Here is a 21,837-nt window from a genome sequence, read left to right on the forward strand (position 1 = left end):
AAGACTTCTGGGCCTAAACGACTGTATCCCTGTGAGGGAAGGGGGTCACGCTCAGAATTTGAGCGGACACTCCCCTATCCGGTCTGAAGCGCTGTGCATACCATGAAAATATTCCCAAGGGAATCCAAACCACAGTACTACAATGGCGACAGCAAGTGAAGATACCGGCGGTACTTTCAGTGTCTTTTTGGACAAATGCATGGAAAATGCTGGACATATTATTGGTGTCGAAGGTTTTAAACCCTTGCAGAAGCTATGTTTAGCTACTCTATTAAAAGGGAATTGTAGTAGGCCACCACCGCTCAAGGAGCAATTGTTTCCCTTCGGTCTTATTTAGATGTAGCGCCCACTCCATGTGGAACCCGCCGCTGTCTTTTGATTCGCATTTCATTTGAAACGCAACGCACTGACTGGGCCACGCCCCTGCTGCACAGCATCTGAGGCCAAATCTCCTAGGCTAGTGGCAAAGTGAGTTTAAAGTCGTTTAATGCAATCAGATAGGACTTTTCTGTTTGGATGTATGGGCTGTCAAGGCCAGAAAGTAGATTTTTGCCACTCAGTGGGCGTTCTCACATATCTTCCGGGTACGATGATAATGATGATGATGATGATGTCACGTGCATACCCTCTAGTATAATGGTTTGTTCCAGTCTAATATCATGATGAGATATTATTGATACTAGGGATCTACAAGCTTGTAGGTCTGCTATTTAAAACAAATCGAAGAACGACTGACATAGAAACATAGCTTTTTCAGAAAACTGTCAGGATGTAGAAGACATTTTTAGAATCTGATCTCAGGTCAGAATGGGTTAAGTGCCTTCTGCATACTCGTTTGTCTTAGGCCATGGATGGTGTGTTCTGATACTGTGTGTGTGCGTGTGCATACCATGGATGGTGTGTTCTGATACTGTGTGTGTGCGTGTGCATACCATGGATGGTGTGTTCTGATACTGTGTGTGTGCGTGTGCATACCATGGATGGTGTGTTCTGATACTGTGTGTGTGCGTGTGCATACCATGGATGGTGTGTTCTGATACTGTGTGTGTGCGTGTGCGTGTGCATACCATGGATGGTGTGTTCTGATACTGTGTGTGTGTGTGTGTGCGTGTGCATACCATGGATGGTGTGTTCTGATACTGTGTGTGTGTGTGTGTGTGCATACCGTGCATGGCGTGCCTCTGTCCAGACAGTAGTTTGACCAGGGCCCAGAACGCATCCTCCTCATTCATGTAGATCAGTAACAGAGCCGTTATCTGACTCATGCCCTGGCAGTATCCCACCTCCTGCACACACACACACACACACACACACACACACACACACACACACACACACACACACACACACACACACACACACACACACACACACACACACACACACACACACACACACACACACACACACACACACAGTGAGGCAGAATGATCCAGACAGTGATCCAGATCGATGTTCTTCCTGCTTTGCTTCCGAGGGCTCCTTCTTGGAACAACATATTTTCAGATGGGGGTCGGCGGCCAATTACATATAATGTTTGGGGTCACTGACATGAAATATAGGTATTACAGAAAACTGTCAGGATTTAACCCATTCTGACCTGAGATCAGATTCTATAAACGTCTTCTACATCCTGACAGTTTTCTGAAAAAGCTATGTTTCTATGTCAGTGGTTCTTCGATTTTTCAAAAATAGCAGACCTACAAGCTCGTATCGCGCCACTCGGTGGCGCGATATGAGCTTGTAGATCTGCTATTTTTTAAATATCTAAAGCACGACATGATGCTAACACCAAAATGGGTTCCCGTTCAGAATGGGTTAAAAGACTTTTTGTTTTATTCCGACGTCAGGCCTAAATGGGGTAATGACAGTCAGTCACTCATATTTGATACAGTCTTTTTCCAGCGGAAATTTGACTAATTCTGCAGCAGTAACATTAGTATTTTTTTGTAGTCAGTTGATTCTTCATATCCATGAGTGAAACGGCCTGGAGGATTTATTTACTTTTTAAACAGTTCTTATATGAGATCAAAAATGTGGTGTCCAAGTTTCTTGTCGTAAAAATGTGTCTGTTTTCTAGACATTGTGTGTGTGTGTGTGTGTGTGTGTGTGTGTGCGTGCGTGAGTGAGTGACGCACCGTATTGTACATGGAGTAGGCGGTGAGGACATGGAACAGGGCCTGCTGCCTGTAAACACAAAACACAGACACAGACTCTCATCTCAGCTTGTAGGTCTGCTATTTTTTGAAAAGTCGTAAAAATGTGGTGCAAATCTTTGAATATATATTTCCGAGAGATCATTCTGGGGGTCCTTGACGTGAAAAAGGTTGAGCACCAATGACATGGAAACATGTTTCTTTTTCTGAAAAAATGCCTTTTTAATCGACCTCAGTCCAAAATGGGTTAAACTGGTTCTTAAACTATACTACTGTGTGTGTTACTGCAGGACAACCAGGAGGTGTTCACCAGTCTGTACACAATGAAGTGGTTCTTCCAGTGCTTTCTGGACAGATGAGTCAACAGCTCTTCTTCGCACCATGATGATGATGACTGTACAGGCGGTGTTTTCCATCCGGCTGTTGTGGAGTTGTTTGAGTTAACGGCCGGAGCGTCTTATTACGGCAGATTTATACCTGGATATATGGATGCACACCCCGGTGTCGCATTCTGAAGAATAGCAGATCTACAAGCTCACGTGTACTCATGTAGTAATGCGATGCGTTACTTGTGAGCCATTGTTGGCAGGTCATGAGACACAACTCATGTACAGTTAATCAAACTATGATTTTGATTAAAAATACATTTAAATCCAAGCACAGTAGATCAGTGGTTCCCAAAGTGGGGTCAAGGGACCCCCAGGGGTCCTTGAGCGAGTTCCAGGGGGTCCCCAGCTAAATTATAGTTTGGAACCAAATGTACAGTACCCTTATGGGTCTGTAACTTTGAGAGTGTACAAATGGAACCAAATGGGGTCCATTTGGTTCCATTTGTACACTCTCAGAGTTAAATTAACATTGCATTTACAATATTCATTGGGGCCTCAGAGATAGAAATGCCATCAAATGGGGGTCCGCAGGCTAATTAGTGTACATTTGGGGGTCCTTGGCATGAAAAGGTGTGGGAACCACTGCAGCACAGTAGATGAGCTGCAGTACCAATGGGGTTCCATTGGCCTCAAAGCCAAGTTCAGGCTGGTCCGATGAGTCTCTAACCTGACTCCGCCAGCTGGTGGCAGCAGTGAGTCCCTCCTCCTGCTCCCATCTGGTCCCTCTCGGGGCAGAGACGATGCACTCCGGACAAACGCTGACCGGAGCGATATGCGGCCGCTGGAGGCGGGATCAACGCGAGACTGGTGACGTATTGTAGCTGTTGCCACGGCGCACATATAAACGCAACCTAACGGGACTACAACTCGAAATTATTATCATGGCGATATCAGATCTTTGTCCCCGCTGCTTCCGGGTTCATCGTTTCGGCTAGAGAGAGACCAGATCAAGGTAGGAGGTGGGAACTTGTGAACTCAATACTGCCGCAATCTGGCGGAGTCAGGTTAGTGAGTCTCAGGAGGAGTCAGACTAGTAGAAGGAAGAAGGCGCTGGAGCAAATTACGTGACAACGTTTCCATGCCAAAAGGGCATAGCAGTGGTGGCCATTTTCTGGTTCCAGACACGCATTCCTTCCCCACAGAGATTTCCAAAAATATTATTTACCCGTATATCAATTATTTTAACCCTAGAGTGAGGATCCATATATATATATATTTTATATATAAATTAGATTTAATAAATACCCTTTGTTTTGACTTTCTTTTTTTTTTCTTTCACAGAATCAAATGTTTTATTATGGTCATGAAGCATCAATGATCCAGGATGGCTTGATACTAGGCTTCAAATAATTTAAATCTCGATGGGAAAAATGTATTGGGTCTGGAACGATGGAACCGCTGCTGCTTTTCTTAGAATTGGACGGAATGATTTAGATCAAGAGTTATTAACGCTTTAAGATTTTCAATCTCGTCGGCTAAAATGGGGGGGGGGGAGTGGGGGGCACATTTTCGATGACGTCCCACCGGAAAATAGCATTGGATGTTGCGCAACAGGCGCTCCCAGCCTGTGGCGCGATGCAATCGGTTTTGTCATATCAATAATCTCCGTCCTTTTGATAAATCTCTGTCCTGCAGCGCTGGGCGTTACTAATTGATAGGGGCGGAGAACTCCGTCCTTGCCGCTCAGGGTGTTAAGCTGCGAAAGGTATTGATGATCGGTGCGTGCTGCGCGTAAACCTGGCAACCTGGTGTATTGACATCGAAACATCACATACTTTTTGCCTGCACCCTGTGATTAACCCATTTTGGGTGTTAGCATTATGTTATGCTTTAGCTATTGAAAAATAGCAGATCTACAAGCTCATAGCGCGCCACCGAGTGGCGCGCTACGAGCTTGTAGGTCTGCTATTTTTGAAAAATCGAAGAACGACTGACATAGAAACATAGCTTTTTCAGAAAACTGTCAGGATGTAGAAGACATTTTTAGAATCTGATCTCAGGTCAAAATGGGTTAAAAAAAAAAGGCTCTAAATGAGTTTGCTCCAGTGCCTTCTCCCTCTCTAACATATGAGTGTTGGAATACGGCCCACTGGGTCATTTCAGTGGTGTGAAACAGCGGATATTTGAAGAGCAAATACTTTGGTTCCCGTTCCTCATGGATGTCAGAAGTCAAAGCACAGAGAAGTGGAAACGTGCTCTCTCTCAGTTCCACACTATGAAACGTCAGCGGAGCAGCTGTGGCACTGGACAACCAATTACGCATTGTGGCATTTTCTGAACTCGGTGTTCTCCTGCTTGTGTGTGTGTGTGTGTGCTGCGTTTATAGTGTTGCGGTTGCTTTCGGTCGTGAACGGATTGTGACGTTTTGTAGTTCAGTGTCTGAAGAATATCACGTAAAAGATTAGAAGACTTCACTCATTCGTCGTATATTGGTTCAGTGAATGTATCCACAATACATTCACTATACCGATAATGCAGTGAATGCACAGTGCATGCTGGTGCAGTGAATGTATCCACAATGCATTCACTATACCGATAATGCAGTGAATGCACAGTGCATGCTGGTGCAGTGAATGTATCCACAATACATTCACTATACCGATAATGCAGTGAATGCACAGTGCATACTGGTGCAGTGAATGTATCCACAATGCATTCACTATACCGATAATGCAGTGAATGCACAGTGCATGCTGGTGCAGTGAATGTATCCACAATGCATTCACTATACCGATGATGCAGTGAATGCACAGTGCATGCTGGTGCAGTGAATGTATCCACAATGCATTCACTATACCGACATGCAGTGAATGCACAGTGCATGATGGTGCAGTGAATGTATCCACACAGTATACATCGGTGCAGTTTAGGGGATGAATACCCACTTGACATCGTAGCGATGCATGAACATAAGATGGTCACGGTAGGTGCGGTTGACGTCCAGGTCAATCTGACGGATGTCGGGGGACAGCCCTCTTGCTCTGGCCTTTAGCTTCTGAGGACGGAGGAAACAAACGTACAAACAAGCAAGCGAGAACATGAGAGGGAGAGAGAGAGAGAGAGAGAGAGAGAGAGAGAGAGAGAGAGAGAGCGCACGTGCCGAGAGAGAAGCTTCAAAGAGAAATGATCCTGCGTTATACTGCATGCTCTCATTGATCTAGCCTGTCGGCACAGCCCACTAATAAAAGGCCCCCGACTCTGGGCTCAGAGGAAAAATAAACTTCCCTTTTTAGTTGCTTTGCCACAAACACACATCCTCCAGAACCTCCCGCGGCCCGTAATAATGACACCTCTGTGGAAGCAAAAGAAATAAAGCCCACTGCTTGTTGACTTGCCATGTGAATCTTTATGAGGCCTGTGCTATAATGAGGGATCCTGTGGTGCACATTATTATCTCTTAAAATGGCATGGGTGTCCATGGGTGTCTTTTTTTCCCTCTGTGACGGCAAAATTGCTGTGCCGTGTTAATTCCTGGGATTGTAACTTAATGGCTGTAAACGGTCCATTTGTGACCAGATTTGACTGAGAGACTGCCATCGCGCAAATTCCAGCTTTTTTTTTAAATGAGTTAATAGCACAGGCATACTCTTCACACACTAGAGCATGTCTGAAATATAGTGTCAGAGCTGAAATCGACATGTAATTATGAAATGCATGCTTAAACATGTTTTCTCAACTTGCTATTTTCTGCAACACATTACTCTATAAGCCATATCTCCTGAACAAAAATTCAAAATAAATCCAATGGCAGTCTCTCAGTCAAATGTGGTCACATTTAGTTACAGTTGTACACTCCTTGAGTTACAATAGACAAATTAACACATTAATTTGACTCTGACTGGAAGTGCAGCCTGGGAGAATACAGATATAATGTTTTAGGGCCAGATAAAAACATGCCGTATGATTTCAGGTCCCGTTTCCCTACATCTCTCACCTCATAGAAGTCTTTCTTCTCCTCCTTTATTCTGGGAACGTCAAGGAGCAGACCCCACACCTCTCCTCTGAGCTGCAGGGGAATTCCCTTATAGATGCGCCGCACCAGCTGGAAGGAAGGGAACCCGGGGTGGAGGAAACATTGTTAGAGGGAGGACAGGGTTTCTTCACCTCAAAACACGCCCACGTGCACTGCTCGCACACTCTCACGGTGCTGTTGAGTACGTCGTTTCTCGCAGCCAGACAATGTCCAGACAAACATCTGCAGGGACATCTTATTTCAGTGTAGGGGCTAGAACAGAATGGCAGCTAAAAACCTACACCCAATGCTTCTGGATACAAAAGATACAAAGAAGACCATCCGAAAGTCTTTAGGTTGGATCTGAAATGTTTGTTTGTGTTTTACATTTCGGAATGTTTATCACTAGGGATGTCCCGATCGTATAATTTTATTCTTCAATAAAATGGTGTGTTTAAATAGGCTAATGTAAATCTCAAAGAAATATGTATAAACAATGATATTTTGTGAAAACTGTCTATAAATGTTTATGCTTGTCCTCCTGGGGCACTATAGTTCGAGCAGTGGCAAACACTTGGTCTCAAAGATCATGCAACAATCCTGAGCATGTTCCAGTCAAAATAGGTGAGATGCAGGCCTGGGCTATATGGTTCAATGGTCCAGGCACCTTGGCTAGTAATCCAGTCTGGCAGTCCCTAAACTTATTCGCCTTCTTTTTTTTATTTATTTTTTACCATTTTGAAAAACACTTTTGAATAGTTCAACTAGCCGTTCTACATTGACATGCCGTGAGCTTGTAGATTGGCTATTTTAACTATTGAAAAATGTTTTTCAAAATAGTAAAAGAAAAGTCAAAGAAGTTTAGGGATAATGGGTTTAGCGTGGGTTTAGAGCCCATAGTTACGGGTGCGGTGAGAGGGAGTCAGGAGAAAAAAAAATAAGAGAGAGAGAAACTTTTAATGAACACCATGTTCATTAAAAGTTTCTGTAAGGACAACATGAGTGCATGAGCGTGCTCTGCAGCCACACATTTCCCTGAGGAGAAGGAAAAGGGCTTGGAAGGTGAGCTTTGACCATCTGGCTGGACATGCTCCAACAAAGACAGTGCGTGTGCGCGCGTGCGTGCCGTGTGTGCGTGCGTGCGTGCCGTGTGTGCGTGCGTGCGTGCCGTGCGTGCTCGCTAGAAGAAAGGCTGGGGTGGTGCTACGCATGCAGAAGAGATTCAAGTAATTCAGTGTCCACAGAGAGAGAGAGAGAAGTGTGTGCGACTCAGGGCGTGAAAGATTACCTAAACTGCTGGAACAGCAAGGCTAATCGGAGCAGTGAATTCACTAACCATGGCTATTAAAAAGCCAACAAGTGGAGAGGTAGGAAGCAGATAGGGAAGTGTTATGAATGGCGTGTGTGTGTGTGTGTGTGTGTGTGTGTGTGTGTGTGTATGTGTGTGTGTGTGCAGTACAGTACAGTGCTTCAATCACGATAGTTCAAGTGTGCCGTTCAGAGTGCACGGTTACGCTAGGTTAATCGCATTTCATCTATAATCCTGATATGTCTCTGAATTATTTATCACGTGGAAAAGAGAGATAGGGCGTGCAGGAGGCAGCGAGGGAGGGAGAGAGAGAGAGAGAGAGAGAGAGAGAGAGAGAGACAGTCATTGAAGGGTCCTTTCAAACGGGCAGGGGTGTACGCAGACGTTGTTGCCTGGATCAACGACAGGTCTGCTACAGGTCTGCGACAACGCAAGCGTAAAAAAAATAAAAAAGCTAAACAGAATCCAGGTCTGGTGAGTCGCGGGGGCGTGTGCACGAAACGAGCGCATTTATTGATAAATGGTGATATAATTCACGCCAGCATTCCTCCATTTTTCCCTGGTCAGCTCTTATTTTGAAAAGCCACATTTCCAGACCGGAAGTCAGAGTGTAATGGAAGGCATCACAGCGTCGGCTCCCGGCCGTGGAATAAACCTTGTTTTGACCAAAAACGCCATCTGGGACAAGCAATAGGAGATACAGGCGATTGAAAGAAACAGAGAATGCCAATTGCCGTAGAGCCACGGCATTGGCGTTAAGCTAGTTTAAAAAGCAGGTGGCTGCATGGCGCACGTCCAGTTCTTTGCTGGTGCTGTACAAAAGGTAGGTACATACAGAGAAGGAGTGGTCCGCACACAGTCTTTGCTCCAACAGTGTGTATCGTGTTAAAACACCATTCTTAAATCAGGACACAACGTCTCGGCCGTGAACGGCCTTCATCAGGTGACAGCAATCAGTATATGATAACCTCTCATAATAGTCATCAGGGCAGGTCATTTTCAAACACCATAGAGTGATAAAATAAGTTAAGGCGTTGAGCGTAACATTCATGAATTGCTTTTAATTGACGTAGATTAATGGCAATGGCGGTTTTCGTGGTAACACATTCTATGCCAGGTTTGAACCCTCTGCCAGCACGACTGCTCCCTCCCTCACCTCCACCTCTGTGGGAGAACAGACCCCCCCGCAACCCCCCTCTGACTGTCCCTTTACCATCAGTGAGGCCGACGTCCGCCGCTCCTTCAGTCGGATTAATCCACGGAAGGCAGCCGGTCCAGACGGCATCCCGGGACGTGTCCTGAGAGCCTGTGCCCACCAGCTGGCAGGGGTGTTTGCAGGGATATTTAATGAGTCTCTCTCCCTCAGAACTGTTCCCACCTGCTTCAAGTCCAGCACCATCATTCCCATCCCCAAACAGCAGAAAGTGACCAGTCTCAATGACTGGCGCCCCATAGCCCTCACACCCATAGCCAGTAAGTGCCTTGAGCAACTGGTTAAGGCAAAAATATGTCCTATGCTCCCCCCCACCCTGGACCCCTTGCAGTTCGCTTACCGTGCCAACAGGAGCACGGAGGACGCCATATCGCATGTCCTCCACACTGCCCTCTCCCACCTGGAGGGGAAGAACACCTACGCAAGACTGCTCTTCGTGGACTACAGCTCGGCGTTCAACACCATAATTCCATCTAGGCTCGTCATTAAGCTCCAGGATCTGGGTCTGCACGCAGCTCTGTGCGACTGGATCCTGGACTTCCTGACGGGCCGCCCCCAGGTGGTGAGAGTGGGCGACCGCACCTCCTCCCCATTGACCCTCAGTACAGGAGCACCACAGGGCTGTGTTCTCAGCCCACTCCTGTACTCCCTCTACACACATGACTGTGTGGCCTCACACCCCACAAACACCATCGTGAAGTTTGCTGATGACACGGTGGTGGTGGGGCTGATCACCGGAGACGACGAGGCAGCATACAGGGAGGAAGTGACCAACTTAGAGCGGTGGTGTGAGGAGAATCATCTCCTGATGAATGTCTCTAAGACCAAGGAGGTCATCGTGGACTACAGGCGGGGGAGGGACCCACATCCTCCTGTCACGATCAACGGCGCTGTGGTGGAGAGGGTGGAAACTTTCAAGTACCTGGGGGTGAACATCCAGGAAAAACTGAAATGGGAGGTACACACAACTGCGGTTGTTGCAAAAGCGCAACAACGCTTATATGGCCTCAGACGCCTGAAGAAGTTCGGCCTGAGCCCCCACATCATAAGGAACTTCTACCGAGGGACGATCGAGAGCCTTCTGACAAGCAGCTTCACCAGCTGGTATGGGAGCTGCACAGACGGGGACCACAAGGCCCTCAGAAGGGTGGTGCGCTCAGCCGAGCGTATCACTGGGTGTCGGCTGCCCAGCATGGAGGAACTGTACACTCAGCGATGCCTCAGGAAGTCCCTGAGGATCATTAAGGACCCCACGCACCCCCATACAGTTTTTTTCAGGCTGCTGCCCTCGGGGAAGAGGTACCAGAGTATCAAAGCCAACACAAACAGACTGAAGAACAGCTTTATCCCTCAGGCTGTGAGACTGCTCAACAAGCCTAAATGAACATTGAACATTCCGTGGTATTACGGCCTTGTATACTGACCTGAGTCCTTTAAAACTTTTAAAACTTTTAAAACTTTTAGAATTTTATACTTAGTATTGTTATTTTATTTTTAACTATGTGTATTGTGGAGCATCACCCAACGAAAGTTTTTCACAATGCTGTACCTGTACATCTATGTGACAATAAAACACCTTGAACCTATACACATGTGTACCATGGGACCCGAATTAAATGGAGGGCGGGTGGGGTTGATGTGAACTAATAGTGTGTGACTGTTCTAATCTAATCTCTCTCCAATCAAGAGGTCACGGCGCCTTGCACTTCACGGGACCTCGACGGCGGGCGGCATTGATAGACTGTCAACCCAACCAACCAACCAACCAACCCTGAATCAGCATTGTCCAGTGAGAGTCTCCACCACACCCCCCACCCCACACATCATCCAACGATGCACTCTGCACTGCATCGATTTAGTCCGGCTTTATATACAGGGGCTACAGTCTTTCCATTAACCCATTCTGACCCGAGATCAGATTCTAAAAAATGTCTTCTACAGCCTGACAGTTTTCCATTCTGACCTGAGATCAGATTAAAAAAAAATGTCTTCTATGTCAGTCGCTCTTCGATTTAAAAAAAATAGCAGACCTACAAGCTCGTAGCGCGCCACTTGGTGGCGCGCTACGAGCTTGTAGATCTGCTATTTTTCAATAGCTAAAGCATAACATAATGCTAACACCAAAATGGGTTCCCGCACAAAATGGGTTAAAGAGGCCACCACGATTCTGGGGATAATGCTAAAGTTAGTTGATTATAATCAAGCCTGCAGTCCATTTGATTTAAACAACAGCGAGGAGGGACTTGCGGTGAAGTACTTAAAGATGCCACGACCGTGCCCAGTCGGTCATATCGTGCAAGGACTTTTATTAGTGTGCTTTTAGCAGTGTAGCTGCAGCGGCGCGCATTGATTACAACGTCAAACTGGTGTTTTGTTTTTTTCCCCCCCAACCCGCCGCACCACAGACCAATCAGAACTCAGAAGCCACGGGGTCCATTTACAAATACTATATAATTCTAGGGGACCTTGACGTGAAATAGTTTGAGAACCGCTGTCATTAAAAACATTTATCATGATAAATGTTTATCATGATTTCGAAGACATTTGTAATAATCGTCCTTGGGTCTAAATGGGTTAATGGCATGCTAAAATAAAAATGAATGCAGCAGCGTGCACCATGCTATAACACGCCTGCAGCGTCTGCATCAGCAGCACTGCATGGTTGCGTTGGTCCCCTCGATATATCCTCGACAGCCAGGAGGTGAGGATACAGACAGAGCATTGTTGTATCATCAACCGTGGCTTGCTCACCGCGTGGAAAGCCATGTGGCGTTGGGCTGATGAAAGAGAATACCCTCGAAGCAAAGAAGATGAACAGAAACCGAGGGAAGCTCAGGGTCAAGGTGCAGAGAGAAAGTGGAGTGTTTGTGTGCGTCTGTGTGTGTGTGTGTGGGGGGGGTGTCCTTGGTAAATGGTAAATGGTGCATTTATATAGCGGCCTTTATCCAAGGCACTTTACATAGATTGTGCATTACATTCACCCGTTCAATTTCACGCACACATTCACAATTCAATTTTAAATAGGGTGCATGTTGCGTCCCAAAACTCAGTTTATAGCTAAGGGTTAAGCTAATAAAAAACAACGACCTCTGCACTACTGTACTGTTTTTGATTCTAGTTTATTTTGCTAGCTTTAGCTATAATAATCATTTCTTCTTCTGTTTTCTACATGAATATAACCACATTATAACCATATGAAATGGGAGTTAAATGCTGCAATTTGTAAAATATGACTCCTATAACGTGGTTGAAGTGGGACTCATCTAAAACACCATACCTGCATCTCGGGACTCATTACATTGAAAACCTATTTACATCACTGCATTCATACACCGATGGCGGTGCCGGAAACCATGCAAGGCAACCAACCAGCACACCGGGAGCAATTTAGGGGTTCAGTCAGTGTCTTGCTCAAGGACACTTCGACACCAACTCTGGGGGAGCCCACCGGGTTCGAACTGGCAACCTTGCGGTTACCATCCGGCCCACTCGCAACTGTAATGTGATGTGATGTCTCTGCCCCCTACCCCCTCCCTCTCTGTCATTACCCCCCACCCAAATTCTGTCTCCCCCACCCCCCTATCCTTTTCCTTTCTTTTCTGAAGATGCAAGTAGGCCGGGCGCAGCGCACGCTTGCGACCAGCAGCAATAACTTTGGTCTGACTGATGTATTTATATGTGTTTCAAGCCTTATGACCTGCTGTAAAACCTTTTGCCCTTCGGGGACACTATTAAACAACCTTGAACCTTGAACTCGAACCTCTGAGCCACCGCCGCCTTGCTACACAGTTCCTCAACAAAAAAAAAACAGTAGGGAGCAGCTGCTTACTGCCATGGATGAGCATGATTCAAATTCCCTGTCTAAAAATCCCACCACATGTGGTGAAAGCGTCCCCCCAGGGCTCTGCGACACTCCTCCTATCACAGCCATAGCTGTAAAACCATCAGGCACTAATGAGGACAGCTATAACAGACAGCCAGCTCCTTCTAACCGGCCTCGTCGTCTGAGGCAAAGTTAAGCCCTGGCGGCGACACTCCGTCTGAGCCGTCAACCAACCAGGGAGGAGGACATGGAGGAGGGCATGATGAGAGGAATTCACCCATTTTGACCTGAGATCAGATTAAACAAATGTCTTCTACATCCCGACAGTTTTCTGAAAACTACAGGAGACGAGAGTCAAGATGTGCGTGTCCACAGTTACTAGACCACCAGCGCGCGACCTAGTTACTAGAGTTTTCAATGTATTTCACTGGCTCAGGAGGTAGAGCAACTGCTCGCTCGGGGATCGGAAGGTTCCCAGGTCCGACTCCCTCTCGAAATGTCCTGGTCAACAAGACACTGAACCCCGGCCCTAACTGCTCCAGGCTAATATGGTTTCTGCCTCGGATTCGGGTTCTTGGAAACGCCCCCCAGCCACTGCGTTAGTTTTATTGAGGTTAGGTTTAGGCATATAGTTTACTGAGGTTAGGTTTAGGTATTGTTTTACTGAGGTTAAGGTTAGGGTTAGGTTTAGGTATAGTTTTACTGAGGTTAAGGTTAGGGTTAGGTTTAGGTGTAGGCTGTCAATCACAGCGACTGGCCAGTCACAGCGCACCATTTACTCAAACCCGAGGCAGAAACCATATTAGCCTGCTCCAGATGTGCTGGTTGGTGCCTTGCATGGTTTCCGCCGCCATCGGTGTGTGAATAGGCGTATGAATGGAATGCACGTTATGAAGCACTTTGAATAAAGGCTCTATAGTTATAGTATAGACTATAGAGCCCACATGTTAATATCAGAATACTGATAGCCTATAGTATTGATTTCAGCTGTTACAATTCCAAACGCACAACTAGTATTAAATTACTAGTACTTAATATCTATACATTCTATATTAAAATGTTACTGTCTTTTTGTGTCCAATGTAGTATGTTAACAGTACATAAAGTTAACATAACTATAACTAAATGCATTTGAAATTCAATAAAAAAAGGGTTACTTATCAGGATTCCAATTGAAGAATAGCAAAAAATGATTCAGGTTTTCAATTCAAGTATTATTATGCAACGTGGCCCCTCTGGAGTGAGTGTGGAAATATAGTGGCCCTCGCCAAAATTGCCCACCCCTGGTCTATACAGTATAATGAATGAATGAATGAATGAAATATTTATTTTCGTGTCATGCCACTTTGGCCCATCCAATATGGGATTATGTGACACATTTCGCAGAGTACACTACAATTACAATTTACAATTTAGGCATTTAGCAGACGCTTTTAATCCAGAGCGATTTACATTAAGCAAGAACAAAAAGCATGGGAATACATCACAAAAAAGCATTTATCATGAAACATGCTTAAGCTAAGAAAGTAATAGTGGAATATCTATATTATGAGACTATACATATAAACTATATATATATACTACTATGTTATACATATGTACTATGGTGTGCTATGACTATATACAATGCAATTATAGTGCTATCTACATAACATGCTATAAGTCTGTATCAAATGCTATCTAAGTCTACAGAAATGCTATCTAAGGGGGTAGGGTAAGTGCTATGGGCCATGATGGAGTCTGAAAAGGTGGGTTTTCAGACTACAGCGGAAGATTGGGAGTGATGCTGCAGTTCTGACTGCAATGGGAAGTGCATTCCACAGTTTTGGAGCCAGAAGGGAGAAGAGTTTGGGACGTGTGGAGCGTTGTCCCGGCGTTTTTAGAATACACTGAATACACTGAATACATTATATGACACATTTCACAGAGTACACTGAATACAACTGACACTGCAGTCCTTCCTGTTCATACATATTTGTATGTATAAATGCACCATTTACCCTGCATGTGGACACGGACTAAAAGCATAAATGCACCATTTACCCTGCATGTGGACACGGACTAAAAGCATGCTCACCTTTTCACTGTTCTTGTATTTGTCCCAGCTCTTCATCATCTTCAGCCATTTGGTGGTCCTCTCCACCTCCAGGTGTTTTTGCTGAGCGGACACAGGAGGACGTGACACGTTTAAAATACTTCTCTCTCAGACGGCCGTGACTTTGAATTTGTAAAAAAAAAAAAAAAAAAATTGTCTTAAAATAATAACCATGATCAGTCGTCATAATGACGTCGTGTCAAAGGCAATGGAACACAATAACACTAGCTGTTATTTTAAGCTCTTACTGCGAACCCAAAGGAATAATATATTCAACTCTGTTGTAACGAACCCTGGAAAGAAAAGGATTTTTAACTAATGAGGAGGACTTTGTAAAAACACTCAGAGACATTAGGGGAGAAAAGCTTTCTACGCGCTCAGCAACCTTCGGGTCTATTTACAGCACGGTCAGAAATGATTATTTGTGCAAATCAGCCCATTTTCCTTTCCACTATTAGCTGTGAAGGTCAATGGGGGGGGGGGGGGTGTGAAGGTGAGCTATGAGTGAAAAGGAATGATTTAAAGAGAATCAACATCACTCACCCTCTCTTCCAATAGTGTGTCAGAGTCCGGTAGTTCTTTCTCACTAGAGTAGTGGGGGGGGGGGGCAGAGAAGAATAGACGAGCAGGAAAGGAGAGAAGGGAGGGGGGAGGGATATGGAAGAAGAAGAAGTTGGACAAGGAGTGAGGAGATGCAATGCAGTATTTCATATTGATATATATATATATATATATATATATATATATATATATATATATATATATATAGGTTTATTTCACGTTCATTATGTTTACTTGAGATTGAGAATGCACCATTGGTTTGGTCAGGGGCTGAGCTCAAGCATCTCATAGATACTGTATAATCAGCATATGACAGATGGCCAGCGTCACTCCATAGTTACATCATAATCCAAAATTCCCCAATAGCTGTGTCCCTGTGGTTCAGTGTTGGGCAAGTTACTGAGGAAGAGCAATTTGTTCATTATTACCCATTTTGGGCGGGAAGTTGGGAACCCCTTTTGGTGTTAGCATTATGTTATGCTTTCTCCAGCTCATAGGTCTTCGAGCTTATAGGTCTGCTATTTTTGAGAAATCGAAGAACGACTGACATAGAAACATAGCATTTTCAGAAAACTGAAAGACATTTTTAGAATCTGATCTCAGGTCAGAATGGGTTAAAAAGGAATAAATATTACATCACTTATGACCAGGAGTAATACGCTGTAGTTCGTTCTACAGGTGCATTACTTTAGTAATATGCCAACAAATTAGATGTTGAATTCTTAGCCTGGTTAAAAGACGCTGCCCGCAGAAACAATGGACAACAATATCTGTGTATTTGACAGACACAAACTCAATAGAATGACAAAACTGTACTTTTAAGATGTTGAAAGTACTTCTGTTATCCTTCTAATGCTTTTGAGCCAGGCATCACAGGCCTGCCCCTGACCTGCAGGAATGACATACTTTTACACGATGGGCACATGCTCAAAAAGAGTACCTGTTGATAGATCTGTTCCCTTTTTTTATTTTTATAATATATTTTCTTAATGATTTGAATCATCCCTAGTAGGACATAGCATGTGGATGTTGTTCAGCTTTATTTTTGTCAATGGCCTAACTTCATGGAATGAACTCCAAAACTCCTTAAAACTGAGCTCCCTGCCATCCTTCGGTCAGTTCAAAGGAATGCTCCAGAGTATTTTTCACCATGATTGCTCCTGCTTCAATCGATTTATTTCACTGATGGTTGTTCTGTATAAAGTTCCTTTGTAATTTACCCTGATTTATAATGTTGTTTGATGTATTGTTTTGTGACTGTATTTTATGTATTGTAACCCTCGGCTACGTTGAAAATGAGAGCTTGCCCTCAACTGTATATAAAAAGGTGTATAAATAAAGGTGATAAAGAAAGAAAGATTCCAAGACCAGTTACTTTCGCCTCCATCAGGCTGACCAGGGGGAGGCAGTGTAGAGATCAGAATGGGTTTTTGTGAGTGCACACGGGGAGAACATGCAAACTCCACACAGAAAGGCCCTTTGGCCACACCCCGCCTCGGGTATGGCCACTGATGATGATGGGCACACGGAGGCAGTGGTGGAAAAAGTACTTAAGTAAAAGTACCAATACTGCAATTTAGAACTACTTCGTTACAAGTAAAAGTACAAAAGTATCGGCATCAAAATGCACTTAAAGTACTAAAAGTAAAAGTATTCATATTGCAGAATGTCCCATTTCACAAGTTCAAAGTGTGTAGAAAATGTATTGAAAATAGCCGATCTACAAGCTCTGCGACGCATTGAGAGCTTGTACTGTAGATCGGCTATTTTCAAAAGGCCGAAATGTATAGGGTTGAAGTGGTTAATGTATTTTTTTCTAATCTAAATTTAAATCGCCAAAGTAACTAGTAACTAGTTGTCAAATAATTGTAGTGAAGTAAAAGTAAAAATGTTGGCTCCGAGATGTAGTGGAGTGGAAGTAAAAATTGGAAATACTCAAGCAAAGTACACATAAAAGCATGATTTTAACAAATACTGTACACTTTTTGGAAAAAAGTTCTTCTTCCTTATATGATAATAATAATACCTGATGATCATGTTTCAGGGTGGAAAATAATCATGGCACTCCATCTTTAAGTAGAAGTACTTAGTTACTTTCCACCACTGCGCGGAGGAGAGAACAAGCCCCCAGCACCCACAGCGCCCCCGGCGGGAGTCGAACCCAGGACCTTTTCTATCTGTGAGGCGACAGCACTACCGACTGCACAGACAACCTCTATGGTGCTTAAACTGGACACAGCCCATAGACATAGTTAGACAAACAATGCAGAAACTCACTGGACCCCAGACTGCTCCTGATGAGCAGGTTATAGTGCCTTGCACTAAGCCATTTAATGCAGAAAGCAGTGTTACTTGACAGTGTTAATGATGATCTTGCATGTACAGTATATGCAAGATCATCAGAACTTGTTATTGCCTGGAGATGGTCCATAATTCCGTCACACGTATTTTGAGAAGAAAAAATAAAACTGACGTTGCTACAATTTCATCCTAGACTGGCAAATAATATATACTTATTTTTTTAAATCATCACTATTTGCATCTTAAATCTGCGAAAATGTCCCTGAGTGGAAGGAAACACAAGTCTGGGACTCGACCTCGCTTCCTGTGCAGTTGCTCTGGGATTTCCATGACCTCTGACCTTTCCGAACCAGGAAGCTCTGCTCAGGGAGAGTGAGCAGGCAGAAAAGGGGTTCAACGGCACATGCACACAGTCAAATCCTTAGTGTTCATTAGTCCCCATGCAGCTCAATGATGGAGTTGGTAACCAAATGGACCCTTATAGATCTTTTCTCTTGAGAAGCGTAAAATGGACCCTCCCGGGTCCATTTTGGTTTCATATGATACTTCTCAAGGGTTACATTATTGTTAAACATCTGCATTACTCAATTTACAAGAAGTCTACGCAATTAAATGTCATCAAATGGTGGTGCGTGGCTCAAATACCTTGATATGAAGAAAAAAAACACTGATTTCTGTGTCTTTCTGGGCCTTATGTGTGAAGTTTGCATGTTCTCCCCGTGTGTCCCCTAGGGTAGGTACCCTCACAAAAAAAATGCAGTAAACATGGTCTCTAAACTGCCTCCCCCTGGCCAGCTGGGGCGCCTGATGGAGGGGAAAGGAACTGGTCGGAATATTGTGTTCCTTCCACGTGCTACGTCCGGCCAGCGAAACTCCTCCCTGTCAGGTGAAAAAGAAGCAGCTTGGACTCCTCATGCATAGATGGAAGCATGAGGTCAGTCTGCTACCTCATGCTGCCAGGTTGGCAGAGGAAGTGCAGCGTCCAGGATTACATTAGACAATTGACACTGACTGGGTGAAAGAATGGTTGCAAAATCATGGGATAAAAATTAAGAAAAAAAATAAGAAAAACCACTGATTTAAAGGATAATTCCATGCCAAGAGGTCCAGGTGTTATTTTGTGCAAAAGTGCATTATTGGCTATTTCCCCTAATATAAGCCCTCAATGGGGGTTGGGTTTTTGTGCTAATTCGCTTATTTCCATCAAAATAAGTAGTAAAGTGTGCCGCTTGGGATACTATTTACATTATGAAGAGAGGATATATATACAAAAAAAAAGATTTTTGAGCGATTTAATGCCCCATTAAATCCAATGCAATTCAATTCAATTCATTGAGGGCTTATGGTAGGGGAAATGGCCAATAATGCGCTTTTGCACTGCCTTCTAGCATGGAATTCTCCTCAATTCAACACTGACACTCTGGACAACATCACTGGTGAATGATCCTGGTGTAAATGTTGCATCACCTCCTGTCTCCTCTCCAGGCCCTTTGTGACGACTAGTGGTGGAAAGCAACCAAGTGCTTAACCCATTTTGACCTGGGAATGATTCTATAAATGTCTTCTAAATCCTGACAGTTTTCTGAAAAAGCTATGTTTCTATGTCAGTCGTTTTTCGATTTTTCAAAAACAGCAGACCTAACAAGCTCATAGCTCATAGCTCAAAGCTCATAGCTCATAGCTCAAAGCTCATAGCTCAAAGCTCATAGCGCGCCACTCGGTGGCGCGCTATGAGCTTGTAGATCTGCTATTTTTCAATAGCTAAAGCATAACATGATGCTTACACTAAAAGGGGTTCCCGCCCAAAATGGGTCCAATTTTGAGGCATTTGTACTTTACTTGAGTATTTCCGATTTCCAATACTTTTACTTCTACTCCACTATATCTCGGATGATCGGATCCAAATTGTACTTTTACTCCACTACATTTATTTAAAACCTTTAGTTACTAGTTACTTTGTAGATTTGGATTATTATTACAAACATACATTAACCACTTCAACCCTATATACATTTCGGCCATTTGAAAATAGACGATCTACAAGCTCACGATGCGTCGCAATGTGATGCATTGTGAGCTTGTAGATCGCCTACAAGTATTTCTGCACTGCCGTATCCTGTCCTTTTTTTACTTCAACATTTGAGTACTTTTTCCACCACTGGTGAGGACAGTTGGTAACCAAATGGACCCTGATATAATAGATCTTTAACTCTTGATACCAAATGGACCCATATGGGTCCATTTGGTTTCATTTTACAGTATCAAGAGTTAAATCATTGTTACACATCTGCAATACTTCATTTACCCAAAGTCTACACAATTAGAGAACGTAGAAGGATTGTTGTTTTGATAAACGTTTGCCAAGAGCAAGGAATCGTAGACAAAGTCTTATCCAACGACACCAAAATATTCTTTGGTTTTGGGTTCGAGAGGCTAAATCTCATCAAATGCTGGTCCGTGGCTCAAAAGCTGAATGAATAATGCTCTTCTAGCCCATTGACGCCTGGTGCAACGTATACGTTGTTCTACCCTTGATGCCGGCGCGCTCTCTGTGTCTCATCAGCTATTGCTATACATGTAGCAACATAACTATTAAAAAAAAAAAACATCCGAATTTGAAGGTTTTCAGAAACCTTAGGTCAGGCCCTAGAAGGCGTTCCCACATTTGGCCTCAGGCATCAATGGGCTAGACTGTCCTGTGAGCCAGACCTTGGTTTTGCCCTTGTCTTTTGCACTCTGGAGCCCTGTCAGTACACATCGATCAAACACAAAAAAGCAACAAAAAAAAGATAATGCATGAATTTTATATAGACTTACAGTAGATAGCATTTATATAGACTTAGATAGCATTTTATGTAGACTTAGATAGCATTTTATGTAGACTTAGATAGCATTTTATGTAGACTTAGCACTATATAGTATATATGCATAGTTCCATTATAGATATTCCACTGTTACGTTCTTAGCTTACGTATGATCCATGATAACTACTTTTTTATGTATATGATGTATTGTCATGTTTCTTGTTCTTGCTTAATGTAAACCACTCCGGATTAAGAGCGTCTGCTAAACGCCTAAATTGTAAATTGTGTCATCTACAGATTGGTTAAAATAACAGATCTCAGCTTTTTTTAAAGGGCCGTATTTTGCTTCTCGGCTCAGCACACAGACGTCTGTCTTTACCAATCAAATAACACTCAAATAACACACAACATGGCTGTCTTTCTCCCTCCATCTCTCTCTAAGCCGCCTCCTTAGGGCATGGTTTATGTCCGTGTTTCAGCGCTGGAGCTCCAACACTGATGCCCTGTGATTGTGGCTAACCCAGCAGCTTCCTGCCTACATGTGCCAGCCTATATATATATATAACACTTTAGCACACTGCTGTTTAAGAGCCTCGCAGGCTCCCTGCGAGCTCTGCCAAAGCCACACACGCACGTGCACACACACGCACACACACACGCACACACGCCCGCACACACAGATGTTTAAGGTCTTGACTCTTTCATTCTCTCTCTTCTCCAAGTGGTGCTACTGTTCAAACTGCTTTGAAGGTTATTAAGTTAGTTATCAGAAATAATAGCTTGTGGTTCTAGTGCTTGCGTGCATGCGTGTCCTTGAGTCCTTACTGGCGGAAGCCGAATCGGTCAACGACTTTGTACAGCTGATAGTTGGTGTCCTCCCAGGGCTCCACAATAGCCTCCTTTCCCTGAAATGAAAAAAAGCAAGTGGACGAAACCATGAATAACAATGAACCAGAAATGTGTGCATTCTAAACAAATATCCATCCATCTTCAACCGCTTATCCGTAGTCGGGTCGTGGGGGCAACAGCTCCAACAGAGAGCTCCAGACATTCCTCTCCAGAGCAACAGTAGTGACGTCCTCCTGGGGGATCCCGAGGCAGTCCAAGGCCAGTGAGTCGATGTGTTTCCTCCAACTGCGCCTTTGGTCTGCCCCGGGGGGGTCTCCTTCCAGTGGGACATGCATCGAAGACCTCCCTAAGGAGAGGCTCGAGAGGCATCTTAACCAGATGCCCA

General features: G+C 44.2%; 1 protein-coding gene across 1 annotated transcript in view; it reads right to left on the minus strand.

The window, feature by feature from the left end:
- Positions 1 to 21,505, minus strand: part of usp6nl (USP6 N-terminal like) — a 31,622-nt gene extending 10,117 nt beyond the window's left edge. The window contains exons 1-7 of the mRNA XM_083758229.1: positions 21,429 to 21,505; positions 15,481 to 15,523; positions 14,920 to 15,000; positions 6,480 to 6,587; positions 5,431 to 5,540; positions 2,139 to 2,187; positions 1,166 to 1,286 (exon numbers count right to left, since the gene is read on the minus strand). Coding sequence (XP_083614355.1) covers positions 1,166 to 1,286; positions 2,139 to 2,187; positions 5,431 to 5,540; positions 6,480 to 6,587; positions 14,920 to 14,958 — 427 coding nt within the window. The 5' untranslated portion in view covers positions 14,959 to 15,000; positions 15,481 to 15,523; positions 21,429 to 21,505. The remainder of the gene's footprint in view (positions 1 to 1,165; positions 1,287 to 2,138; positions 2,188 to 5,430; positions 5,541 to 6,479; positions 6,588 to 14,919; positions 15,001 to 15,480; positions 15,524 to 21,428) is intronic.
- Positions 21,506 to 21,837: the final 332 nt, after the last annotated feature.

Source organism: Protomyctophum parallelum, assembly GCF_964188405.1.
Source record: "Protomyctophum parallelum genome assembly, chromosome: 22".
In the NCBI taxonomy this organism is placed as follows: domain Eukaryota; kingdom Metazoa; phylum Chordata; class Actinopteri; order Myctophiformes; family Myctophidae; genus Protomyctophum; species Protomyctophum parallelum.